General features: G+C 41.1%; 1 protein-coding gene across 1 annotated transcript; it reads left to right on the forward strand.

Annotated features, from left to right (window-relative positions):
* Positions 1-417: 417 nt before the first annotated feature.
* On the forward strand, positions 418-11,975 carry LOC128764054 (phosphatidylinositol transfer protein alpha isoform-like). Its single transcript, XM_053873458.1, has 12 exons — positions 418-889; positions 3,545-3,575; positions 7,716-7,861; positions 7,983-8,074; positions 8,182-8,189; positions 8,263-8,337; positions 8,506-8,589; positions 8,657-8,734; positions 8,810-8,917; positions 9,743-9,865; positions 11,054-11,109; positions 11,191-11,975. Exons 1-11 carry the CDS (start codon positions 873-875, stop codon positions 11,096-11,098), a joined length of 807 nt encoding a protein of 268 aa, XP_053729433.1. The 5' UTR covers positions 418-872; the 3' UTR covers positions 11,099-11,109; positions 11,191-11,975.
* The last annotated feature ends 332 nt before the right edge of the window (positions 11,976-12,307 follow it).

A 12,307-nucleotide genomic window follows, 5' to 3' on the forward strand; every position in this document is an offset into this window, starting at 1 on the left:
ACCAGCCGTGTGAGAGTGGAGTCACCGGTCGAGACAACTCCCAGTGAGGATGGAGCCGAGCCCGTCATTGTGTTTGCCACTTTGGAATGATTCAAAATGAGTCAACTGGAAAGAAAAAAAATAGATCCCATTATGGAATCTAGATCCACAAAGATAACTTGTTGTATTTTGGTTTTCTCTATCAGTTATGCAAATGGTTTTATATCATTATTGTCAGACTCATGATTTTGTCCCAAGGAATTGCCACCAATGAACACTCACAATATATGGACATACAATATATGGACATATGGACTGTCAAAGTGGTGCAGATCAAAGGAATATAAGGTATTGGCCAGTAAAACACTTGACTTTGAACATTCAAATCTATAATTAAACGATGTTGCGTGAAAACCAAGTAGAAACCCGCTATTTATCGATGTGTACCTGAAAAATACACTTATATGATTAAAACAAAATAATGAGATTTATTTAAATGGGATTTATTTACGGGCGTTACTGTCCAGTTATTATGATAATAATATAAAGAAACGCCGCATTGTTCCACTCAAGCGCCTTGACGTAAACCGGATAATGATTTACACGCGTCACTTGAACGCAACACGCCGCTACCTGAAACCGAAGGTGGGTGTCCGCTCGCGTCGGGCCCCGCCCCGTCACCGCACGCACTGATTCACGTACGACACTCGTCTGCCGGACCACGCAAACACCTGGTTGGCTTCACGCCCACAGACGCACGCACAACTCGCTTGGACTTTTTCAGGAAGAAGCGCTGGAGGGAAGCTGGGCCAGCAGTTCCTGTCACTTTTTGGAAACTCCTCGGGGGATTCCGTCGTCGTGTCGCCTGCTCCGAAACAAGGAAGCTCTCCAACATGCTCATTTGTGAATAGTGAGTATCCCAACAAAGTTCTTATGGTATTTCACACATTATTATGAGTAGGTTTGTGCGTTTTGTGGCGCGACTTCTACCTTTGCGTTGACGTGTATCAAAGACTCCAGCTAACTGATTTCAGCTCGTAATGTGTCTTGGGAGCATCGCCGCCGGTGCCTTTTTAAGGTTATTACGTCAGTATTTTGAGCCCGTTGCTGTGAAGCCCACCGATAAAACTTCAGGTTAATGGCTGTCAAGAAGCACATGAGCATCATAGCTGGACCAAGACTCGCTGCCTCTGTCACCTGACTGTCGGTCAAAGTGCATCGAAACGATTAATCCCGCACTGAAGCACTCGATCATCATAACCTTTAACCTCCATAACCTTGCGTCTTTATCACAATAAAAAATAAGACAAAGATATTAAGAGCCTTTGAATAAGAACACGTCCACAGGAAATCGCAATTTATATGTATGTTTCAACACACGTGTCTGGAGGATGGATCTCACTATAAATGCTTAAAATAACACATTAAACTTTTGACTGAGCTGGAAACACTTACTCTCACATTTTGAAGCTTGTGTTACGTAATAAAAACAGGTTTGTTTACGACACACAAGCTGTGTTTGCCTCCTCACTAGATCAGAACAAATGCTGCACAGATAGCTGTCGTAATTATTGTCTTTAAACAGCTAAAATAAACCTGTTGGGTGTGTCTTCGCCAGAGAACTAGTTTCTTACGGTCACAGGTATGTTGACGTGTGTTTTCCTCCAAACAGCTTGCAGTTTTCGTATGTACTAGAGAGGTTACTGTGTGACTGCTGGTTGAAATCTGGCCTGAAATGAAGGTGTAGTTTTAATGTAGCTCCTCTCTTTTGCTTTCTCAGTCTGCAAACAACGCCCTAACTCAGTCTTTCACATCCTTCTTCACCATGTCCTGGACCTGCCTCTCTTTCACTTACATGTTGTTTTTTTCCTCTGTGAAATTCTCCTTACTACCTCCTTCCACAAGCCTGATCCTCCTGCAGGGTCTCCTTTGCTTTCCTTGTCTCTAAACATACACTCGTGCCTAACAGACTGAATAATACACCTGTTGATCCTCAGAATCAGAGGCAGAAGCAGCTTTATTTGCTCTGTATGTTGGCAGCATACAAGGCTGGAATTTTCTTTGAAACATATATACAAGAAATTAAACTACATGCAGTTGTTCTTGTAACATGCCACAGTGCTGTCAGTCGGATCAGTAGCATGAAAGTGACAGTAGTGGCAGGTGATCACAGCGCAAAGTTGTTTGTTTATGGTTGAGGGGAAGATGCTGTTATTTTATATACATTTTATTTAAAGACTGTCAATATCCATCATAAACCTCATAACTGTGGATAAAGCATGGAAGTATAAGATCTTAAAGGGGCCTATCTTACAAGGCATTATTTCCAATGTCTTTAGTTACTTTCAGTTTCACTTTATATTGTATTGTTACTCACACCTCATGAGGGCCACATAAATACTGGCAAAGGCAACTAGAAGGGGCTGAGAGCTGATTCATAAAGGACTCCTACTCTCACCTAGAAACCTTCTGCCACTCCTACATCACTCCTCACCACTGTCTCACTGTACTCTCACATGTCCTGCACTACCCTCACGTACTTCTCTGAGTTCCTCTTACAGTATGATACTTCCTTTCGATGGTATATGACTTCTCTCCAGTCTGCCGCCGTCCTCATGTGGTCTCTTCACACAGTATGTCCAGCTGGAATGCGCGACTTGAGTTTGTGGACTTCAGTCATAATGTGTTATTTTTGGGGGATTTTTCCATTAAAAAACACACAGAAAACCGTCATGTTCGTGCCCACCTCCGTGATGCGTTATGTGCTGTTTCTTTCAATACACTTGAGCACTAGAGATTTAATCTTTAAAAAGAGATCATTTTATGGAAAGCGTGGCGTCTCTCATTTAAGCCGTGCACATGCATATGAGGCAGGGTGGGAGTCATTACGTTTTATTTACAAGTGATAGCACTGTCTGGATGGTAAAATCACCTGTTGAAAATCAGTGTTTTGAAAAAAATAGCTATAGGAGCAAGTCAGTGACGTCAACAACCCAGAGAACAGCAGCGCAATTCAAATCATGTGACCACAATTTCATGTATGGAAATCACCCAGTGTGGCGTGCTGCTGTAAGGAGTCGAGCAGGATCCCTATTCATTTAGTCTTCAATATTCAGTGCCTTGATATCGTCTGTTGCTTGGAATCTTTTTCACAGACCAGCAGTCATGTTCTCTGGTTATATAGATATGTCAGTTTCACGCATCATCTCTGGCACTCATTTATGTGTCCAGATTAGGGTTCACCAACCTGACTGAAGTGGATTTCTCTAACTGTGCTGTTGGTTCGTGGTTCAGCAGGACAAACTGCTGTGGACACATTGGTTGTCTACTGAGCAAGGCAAATAGATCACAGGGTTTAGCTCGATATTGACTTTGTCTTGAAAAAAAAACCAAACCCACTGTGTTGATTTTAATATCTAAATATGATTAAGATAACTGAATTGTTCCATCATTTATTTGGATAGTCATTTCTTTGGGCTAAGTCCCTTCACCTTCTTTGTTGTGTGAAGAATAATACACTTGACGCCATGACTGATGTACACACTGTTCTGTTTTTCTCTTACAGCCGCATCGTCCTCCCCATTTCAGTGGAAGAGGTGAGATTTGTTTTCAGTAGTTCCTAACATGAATGCTTGAATCTGCTGTTACTTTCAGTGTGGATGTTTTCCCAGAATACCTCTATTCTTTTCACATAATCTTCATTTTTCAAAGTCAACTTTTGGGGCTCTGATGTGATTGACCTCGGTGGTCTGGTCCTGTTGTGCTGAAACCTTTCACCATAAAGAGAATTCTGTCGGAGGCCCTGCTGCTGTCAGACAAGATCTTCTTGTTTGTAGTTGAATTGGTTCCTTGAAAGCACGAGAGTGGTTTTACTTTACCATGTGTAAGTGATGACAGACAGAGATTGGCTATAGCAACCTTTTGAGCAGACAATACTATCTTCACTCCATGACTGTCCCTAGTCCATGGAAGACGATTTTAGGATCATATTTTGCTCGCTGATTATTAAATGACTTATTCTAGAACCAATTTTCTCTGAAGATCCATGTCAGTTGCAGCTGTTTTGGCCTGTTTTACCATGTTGGTTCACAGTCCACTCTCGATCAGCCATCACCGAACTTAAAATAAGATGTTTACAAATCTCATGGAGTAAGAGGATATGTTCATCAAACGTCTTCATTTGTACTGACATGTTGTGCTACAGCATGGCTCACTGTGTTCTAACTCATGAGCTGTGAGTCTAAAAGCACAAAGTTAGTTGTTGGCATTTTCACACTATGATCGACCACCGGCTTCAAAGTTCATGCGACGTGTGGTAGTAAGTCTCTGTGCCTGGTTGTGAGACTCCATCCTTGTGTTGGCTCTGGATCCAATAATCCTGCTGTTCAGAACAACACTGCTCCCTTTGTTCCACCTTCACCTAATAAACACCAACAGAAGCCAGCGTTCCACAGAGCTGCTTTAATCGGAGCTTCCAGCGTCGCCTCTCAGTCAGGTTTGGGTTACATAACAGTGGTGACAGTTGAAGCCATTGTGTTGGAATTTCAGCTTGTTGTGGACGATTGTTTTGTTAAACTTTCAGACCAGGAATGTGTCAGTATGTTGGCCGATGTACAGAAAACATGGTGAAGGAAAATCTGTTGCCAGTTGTTCCTTCCAGTCGATGCATCTGGGTGTCCTTTAGAACCAGGTTCACAGAAACACTAGAAGTATTGTTGCCTGGGAAGTCGGAGCTGGGAATCACATCTCAACAGAGTTCAGCACATTCCAGTTATTGAAATTGGAAAATATAACATCCACGATAGCTGATCTCATGTGTGCCTAGTCCAGAGAGCAGCTACTTCTTGATAAATATTTGCAACCATGAAACCCGATGGATCAAGATGGATCAACAGAAATTTGCACTTTTTTTTTTCCTTTACCGCACTTTTCATTGATTCGGGATTCCTTTATATCCTATCATAACTGGGCTGTTGAGGATTCCTCAACTTTTCCATTTGTAAATGCTACACTATGTGACGTACCTGTGGTTGCTTGCAAGCATCCACCATTCTCAACCGGACCAGAACTAAACATCTTCACCAAAATGGCACAAAAAAGTATTTTTTTCCACAGTATAATAATGACTATTATTATATACCCAAATACACACTTGACTCTAACAACAACCTCGAACAAACTTCGACCAGGAGTCTCACTTAAACCATTACCAGGTCCATCTCTGCTCCCCAAATGAAGCTATGAAACTTGTAATTGGAAAGCTCGCTGCATGGTCACGCACATTGACACAGTTTGCAGAGGAATGTTGGATGACGTGAGCAGTAGCACTCCTTCACCTGCTGACTCTGTCTCAACTTGATTTTGCCCGACTTGAAATCAGGTTCAGCCTGTTTGTCACTGGCTTTCTGACAGTTTAACTTACCGACCCTGCGTGACAAATCTCACTGGATGCGTATAAGGGACCACTGGCTCATCTGTTCATGTGTTTCAACTGCATTGGAATTATACAGTGAATGAATATACCACATCGTGCTAGTGCTGTAATCGAGACTACTATAAACCTGGGACTGAGTTGAGACCAAGACCAAACAGAAAACCAAGCTACCTGTTGGTTCCAGTGGTCACATTTCAGTTCCTGACTTGGTTAAAAAAATGGACTAGTTTCTTTTGCGGTAGGAAATAAGCATGTGACTCTTTGAGTAATAGACTGTAGTGAGCTTTTGTCTTGGTCTTGACTACACCACCCTAACAGCAGCTCATTGGCGCCCACATATTCAAACCTTGCCCATTTGCTCTGATAATGATGATGATGATAGATAACTGCCATGATGTGTCATGTGATGGCAGTGTCTGTAGTCACCTTCATAGCTGCCTGTTTTGCATTTCTTTCTGTTTGCAGCCTCATGAAGTGTCTGTCTGTCGGTATATGGCAGGGACCTTTTATTTAACATGTATATGTTTGATGAATGATATGGAGCACACCCCGAACGTATGTGGGATGGAACGCTTTGTCTCGTCCTGTTTCTATTTCATTTTGGTTCTGTTGTCAATGCCTTAGAACCAGTGAATGTGTTTGAGATCAAATGGATGCTGCGAAGTCATTTGTGTTTGAGAAACATCCCCAATCTTCAGAGATGAAACTTGAAAGGCTGGTCAGGAATAAACCAACGCCTCTGTTAGTGGTAAGAATGTTTGTGCCTATGGTCGCTCAACAACCAGCCTTTGACTCCATTGTATGTTTGTAATTGGACCATATGTGTGTCATCAGAGACATGAGTCACTTTTTTCCGCTGCCGTAACTGAATTGTGTGACTCTGTCTGACTTGAAACTGCAGGAGTTGTAGAAGTAAGAACAGGAAGGTGGACGGCAGAGCTGATTTCGCTGGTTTCCTGCTGCTCCGTCTGTTGACTCAGCAGTCTTTTTTTTTTTAGTTGTTACAGGGTCGCTTTAGGTGTTTGACTCTTCATGGTTCATGTCTTGAGATGGACGAATGAAGAGGAGAGGCTTAAAATAGCAGCATGAGACACACAGTCCCACCCTGAGATGCAGCAGAGTGAAACCACTGATCTATGTGTTAAACATCTTTTCCACTGCCCGGCATTATTCTTCATGAGTCTGGCCATGTGTACTACAGCAGGGTCAGAGAGCACAGTGACCACTGAGCTCTCTGGTAGAACTGGTTTCTTCACAGATGGTTTGTTTCATTTGTACATTTACATCATGTATTTTGTTCAGATTTTGTGTAATTGCTGTTTTGTTTGAGCTCAACGTACTTTTCTGTTACACTTCTATGAATGTTTTTTTTTTTTGGTCAATATTTTTATTCATTTATTTCAGTCACAATAATAATCATATAAATGCACATATTATGAATGTAAGTTTAACAACTTGAGTTGCTTGTTCTTCTCCCCAATCTTTTAAACCCTTTAACTACCAGCTCACACAAATGGTACAACCCATTTTCAGGCTGTGGATCGGGTGAGAGGTTCAGAACTTCACCCCAAATGTTCGAACCATCTCTACCTCCCGTCTAATATTAAAAACAAGTTTACATTTTACTTAAAGGTAAAATCTTGAATGCATTTTTTATACTTTAATAAGTCATCAGAACATTTATGTGGCTTCATAGAAGTTCAGGGTCATGTATGCCCGCTTATAATACAGCTTATTAAGTATTATCATCTGCAGAAGTGGAAGGAACAGTGTTCTCTTGATTCTAGTTGTATTTTACTATGTGGTTTGGATAAGGGCTCCTGAGTCTTCGTAACTAGATTAAGTAAAAAATGTATTAACCTTGGGTGATAAGTTACCATACATGATTATGAACATTCATCACATTATGAATGTACTCATAATGCAGACCTTTTAGTGAAGTAATATCAAGTAATACAACATTCCGTATATCATGATACTATACTGCTATACTCCGAGGACTTGTACATTAAAGCCCAACATATCAGACCTCATATTCATGTCACCTTTTTACCGTTTCTAGTGCATCGACCCTCTCTCTTCTCACCCTTCTTTTACAACTCACCTTCTTTCCTCTGGTCTTGTGTCTATGTTAAGTCTCATTCTACACTGTCAATAAACTTGACTGTACATTTAGTGTGTGTGTGAAGAATTGAGCAGAAATGCAAACTAGGTCTTATAATAAAAAGAGTTTTGTGGATAGGTCTCTGATGCTCCTCGCGACTGTTCTGGTGTAGCAGTAATGGTTGTGTTTCCTGTCTAGTATCAAGTGGGTCAGCTGTACGCTGTGATCGAAGCCAGCAAGAATGAGACAGGTGGAGGAGATGGTGTGGAGGTGATTGTCAACGAGCCTTATGAAGAGAATGGAGAGAAGGGACAGTTCACTCACAAGGTCTACCATCTAAGCAGGTCAGCGACGCTTCGGATGTAGTGGGAAAACACAGTTGACCATTTCGAACAGGTCTTTTGAAACCAGCTTGTGTGCAAGAGTTGGTGTCACAGATTTGAATTCTTTTTGTCGCTCTTGCAGTAAAGTTCCACGGCTCATCAAAGCGCTAGCTCCGAATGGATCCCTCGAGGTTCATGAGAAGGCCTGGAATGCATACCCGTACTGCAGAACCAGTGAGTCGCACAGTGAAGCTGACATACGGTTTATAAAAGCCTGGTGTCTAACTGGTTTTCTCCCTCGCTCTTTAAATGTTCTCTCTGTGTGGAACGTTGGGATGCAGTTATAACAGTGAGTCCTTAAATCCTCTGGAATGTGCTTTTAAATGTGACTGCATCTCACTCTGTCTCTCTGACACTTGCAGAATCCCTTCATGAAGGACGACTTCCTGATAAAAATCGAGACTTGGCACAAGCCTGATTTGGGACGTGAAGAAAACGTAAGTCAAGTAATAGCTGCTTCCATCAGTCAATGCTATTCAACATTTGGTCAAAGTGGTCATTTGATTCCTTTAAAAGGTAATTTTAGTGCCTCAATGTGCCATAACCAAGGCCTGATGTTGCAGAAATACTGTCACATCAGCTGAGTCTTCTGTCGTCTGCTGCAGGTTCACCAACTGCCCGCTGAGCAACTGAACCAAAGGAAGGTTGTAAACATCGACATTGTTGAACCTCCTTCCCAAAAGGTAAAAGTTCGGGGTTCTCAAGCATTTGTTAAACTTGTCCAGCATCATTTAATTTGCTACGTTCCCTCCAAAGGACTACAAGAAGGAATATGATCCGACCTTGTTTAAATCGACAAAGACCAACAGAGGACCCCTGAAGGAGGGCTGGCAGGTATGAAGGTCTGGGAACAAACCTGGCTCATTTTACAACATGTTGACCTGTTGTCCGCTCTGTGTTCCCTCTCAGAAAGACCTGGCTTCCAGTGGATGGCCTTACATGTGTGCCTACAAGCTAGTAACGATTAAGTTCAAGTGGAGGGGACTGCAAAGCAAAATCGAGGCGATCATTGAAAAGGTATGCGCTAAACAGCGGACAACACCGCCATCTTGTGGCACATATATATATGTAGTTATATATATATATATATGAAGTTTTTTTTTTTTTTTTTTTTTTTTTTTAAGCAATTATGTCGCCCCATTGATGTTGGCTCTAAGGGAGCCATCGCTCAATAGAAGGCGTGCTGTTTGGTATTTAAAGCGTGATGATTCTTCCTCAACAATCATTTATTCCTGTTTGCCAGTCTGTCCTACAACATGCATCCACATATGTACGGAGGTTAATTTGCAAGTCAAGTAAAAAAAAAAAAAAGAAAAAAAAGTTTTTCCTAAACCATAACTGAAACTGCATTCCGTTTACCAAACTCATCAAAACCAACTAAAATCATTGCAAATTTTTTCGTCTTTATTTATTTCATAAAGAAGCATTTTGAGGTGATTTAAAATCAATTTATTTTAACTTGGCTGGTTTTACTACAGCTGTCAGCTATGGGGCTAGACCAGGGACAGCTTACATTGGCACTGAAAAAACAATGATTGGATGAAAAAATAACTAGAGAAATATATTCATATTTTTAATTGTAAGACCTCAATACAAAAATGTCCCATTTCAGTTTTTTTACATTTAAATTTTTCCATCCATTGTTTTTTTCAGCCAATATTCGTTTTTTCAGTTTCAATGTTCGTCTTTCGAGTTCTCTTTAAGGTGGCACTGTTTTCACGTGTTCAAACGTCTTTTGTGTGTAAAATAATTCAAAACTTTTTTTTAATGAAGTCCAACTTTATTCAAGGATTTAACACCTTCCTTTTTCTGCGCTGATTTAACCTCAATATTTGTGTTCAGACCGAGAGGCGCATTTTCGCCAACTTCCACCGGCAGTTGTTCTGCACACTTGACGACTGGATCGGCTTGGACATGAACGACATCCGGCGTCTGGAGGAGATCACCAAGAAAGAGCTGGATGAGGTGACTTTGAACTCTCTTGATGTTAATGCAGACTGGCTGAAAATGTTATCAGGGTTTCTCAACCTGGTGAATCATAGTTTGGTCCTGAAATGATCATTATCATTAGGGATGTCCGATACCGATATAAACCAATGGCAATATATGCCTATAATTTCATGTGACATCGTAGCTGCTGTTTTGAAATTAACACATGAATTATTGCTATTGTAATGCCTGTAATAAACATGTAAGTTAAACGGAAGAACACTAAAGTTACACAAAAACATGGTGATCAAAGTCAGAACTAAACACCCCCACACTTTTTCAGCTTGCGAGCTAGTTATAAATGACCAAGTCAAACTGCCAAAACAACACAAAGTGTCTCAGTGAAATAAAATATGTAAAATACAGTGTAATTGAACCTCAGCTATTTTTCTCTAATAATAAACAAACTGCATGACTTTTCATTTCTTCACATTGCTATTCCAAAACAGGAAGTTGCTTCAGTGCATGTATCCACTTGTGGAGCATGCTCGCTGGTCTACAAGTCAGATGCAGCATGGCTGCGCAGTCGGGGGTCACATCACTTCTGAACTGCTTTTTTTTTTTAAACTCATTTTTGAAAACACAGAGCTCCTTTGTTCCGCTTGTACTGATAGGGACGCGGGCTGGTTTCGATAGAAAGCACAGAGGTTCTGGGAGGCCTGAATGCCTGTGGCGTGGGTGCAGGCGGCTGTTGTGAAGAGACAGAGAGGATGCAGCCATCACTGGCCACTTTGTCCCCTGAGCCACCTAATATAACTGCCCTGCCTTTATTTTATTGACATATTTGCATGCAATTCGAAACCTCGTTCATTGCAGTAATCTCAATAGGACAGCATGTGGCAGTAGTGTTCCAGAACTTGCTTGCCCTGTGCACAATGACAGAGTGAGGAGTCTTCAAATGAGTCATGGATCTAGATGAGAAATGAAATTCAATCATCTGTTGCTTATTTCATCTCAACATGTCATTGAAATTTGTTGATCTGTTTTCAATAAGATGCTGAGATGGAAGAGCTACAATGTCCGGTAGAGGAGTCTACAGTGGATTCAGTTTGTTTTCAGATGGTTCATTTACATAAACTAAATCAAAAACTGTACACCTGGAATTGTGCGTATGTTAATTCAGTGGAGACTTTATCTAAAATTCTGCTTTGTTTTCTCCCACAGAAAAGGCTTAAAGATGGCGCCACAGGCATGTCAGTGGACGATTAGCTTAGAGTTAAGTGAGTATTGGACTTGACAGACAGGATGGTTTTTTTCTTCTACATGTCACAGTGTTGATCTTCTTCCATGTCTTTTCACAGGGGCGCTGCATGGAGACTAGACCTCAGATTATTCAGGATTTCTGTTTGGGATTATGCTTGAAATTTCACTTCAAATTGAATCTTTCTGTGTCTCTTTCGGACCAGACTTTGCCTGTAAAAGCCTTATTTTTCTTGAGTATGGGCAAATGAAGCAATCATGTTTAACAAATTTAGCATTTATCGGAACTACATTCCCTTGAGATTCTTCCACCTTGATGTTCTACTGTAGTCATACCTGCTGTCATACTTCAATAACCTCAGCTGGAGGTTTGTAATGAAACCAGTGGAATGTTTCCAGTAGGAAATAGTTTGGTTTTCATGAACCCATGTTTGCTGAGGAGAAAGTTGTAGATTTGGGTGAAGGGGTGTTGGTCATGACAGCCCAATGTGTCTGAAGCGTACCAACTGCAAACCAGCGCAACATGCGTCCCATACCTTGTTAAGTTGAAACCTAAGATGTTTTTTTTCTGTTGAACAATAAAGCAAATGAGAAGTGACTGGAACTGCTCTTGTGAGCTAACAGTTTTTTTAGAGACCACTTTCAAATCCCTTCGAAAATAAAACTATTGACAGAGTATGACGTGGTGCCTCGATAGCTTCCTCTTGTACAGTTTCATCTGTTTGACTGCTGCCAGGTGGAAGACCACTTGTCTCCGTGATACAGAAAGGTACACAATAACCTTTCAAGTTTACAATTATACAATGTTTTAAGTTAAACTGGTGTTATGAGATTTTACCTTTGTTCAAGGCATTTTTTTTTTAGAAATATACAATAAAGCTTGATCACTCGTTCTGCTGTGTGTGTGCGTCCATGCTTCATGTTTTTATGTTTGCATTTCACAGAGTTTATTTTTGTTTATATAAAGAAATCTATCTCCCACTGAAGTCTGAACAGTCTTCAGGAATGACATAAGGAAATGTCTCCGCTGCTCTCTTGGCACTGTCAGAACCCATTTTGTTTTTCACTGTGCTGTGACACATCCTAAGGACATGATCACTGAAATGAGCAGACCAGACCAAAATGAGCTTCCCCTAGTAGGTAGTAGGTGTTGGCGCTTCAATTCCATTCGATTGGTTGATGTCCCCTGTGCTGCTGCTGACTGGACTTCCTGGTAAC

The sequence above is a fragment of the Synchiropus splendidus genome, chromosome 8, assembly GCF_027744825.2.
Source record: "Synchiropus splendidus isolate RoL2022-P1 chromosome 8, RoL_Sspl_1.0, whole genome shotgun sequence".
Classification (NCBI taxonomy): Eukaryota; Metazoa; Chordata; class Actinopteri; order Syngnathiformes; family Callionymidae; genus Synchiropus; species Synchiropus splendidus.

What these genes read in the sequence shown, in the direction of transcription:
- LOC128764054 (XM_053873458.1), top strand. An exon ending in AAGGTCTACCATCTAAGCAG is followed by an intron (nt 7,862 to 7,982) that starts GTCAGCGACGCT and finishes TCGCTCTTGCAG; the next exon opens with TAAAGTTCCACGGCTCATCA. An exon ending in CCCTGAAGGAGGGCTGGCAG is followed by an intron (nt 8,735 to 8,809) that starts GTATGAAGGTCT and finishes GTTCCCTCTCAG; the next exon opens with AAAGACCTGGCTTCCAGTGG.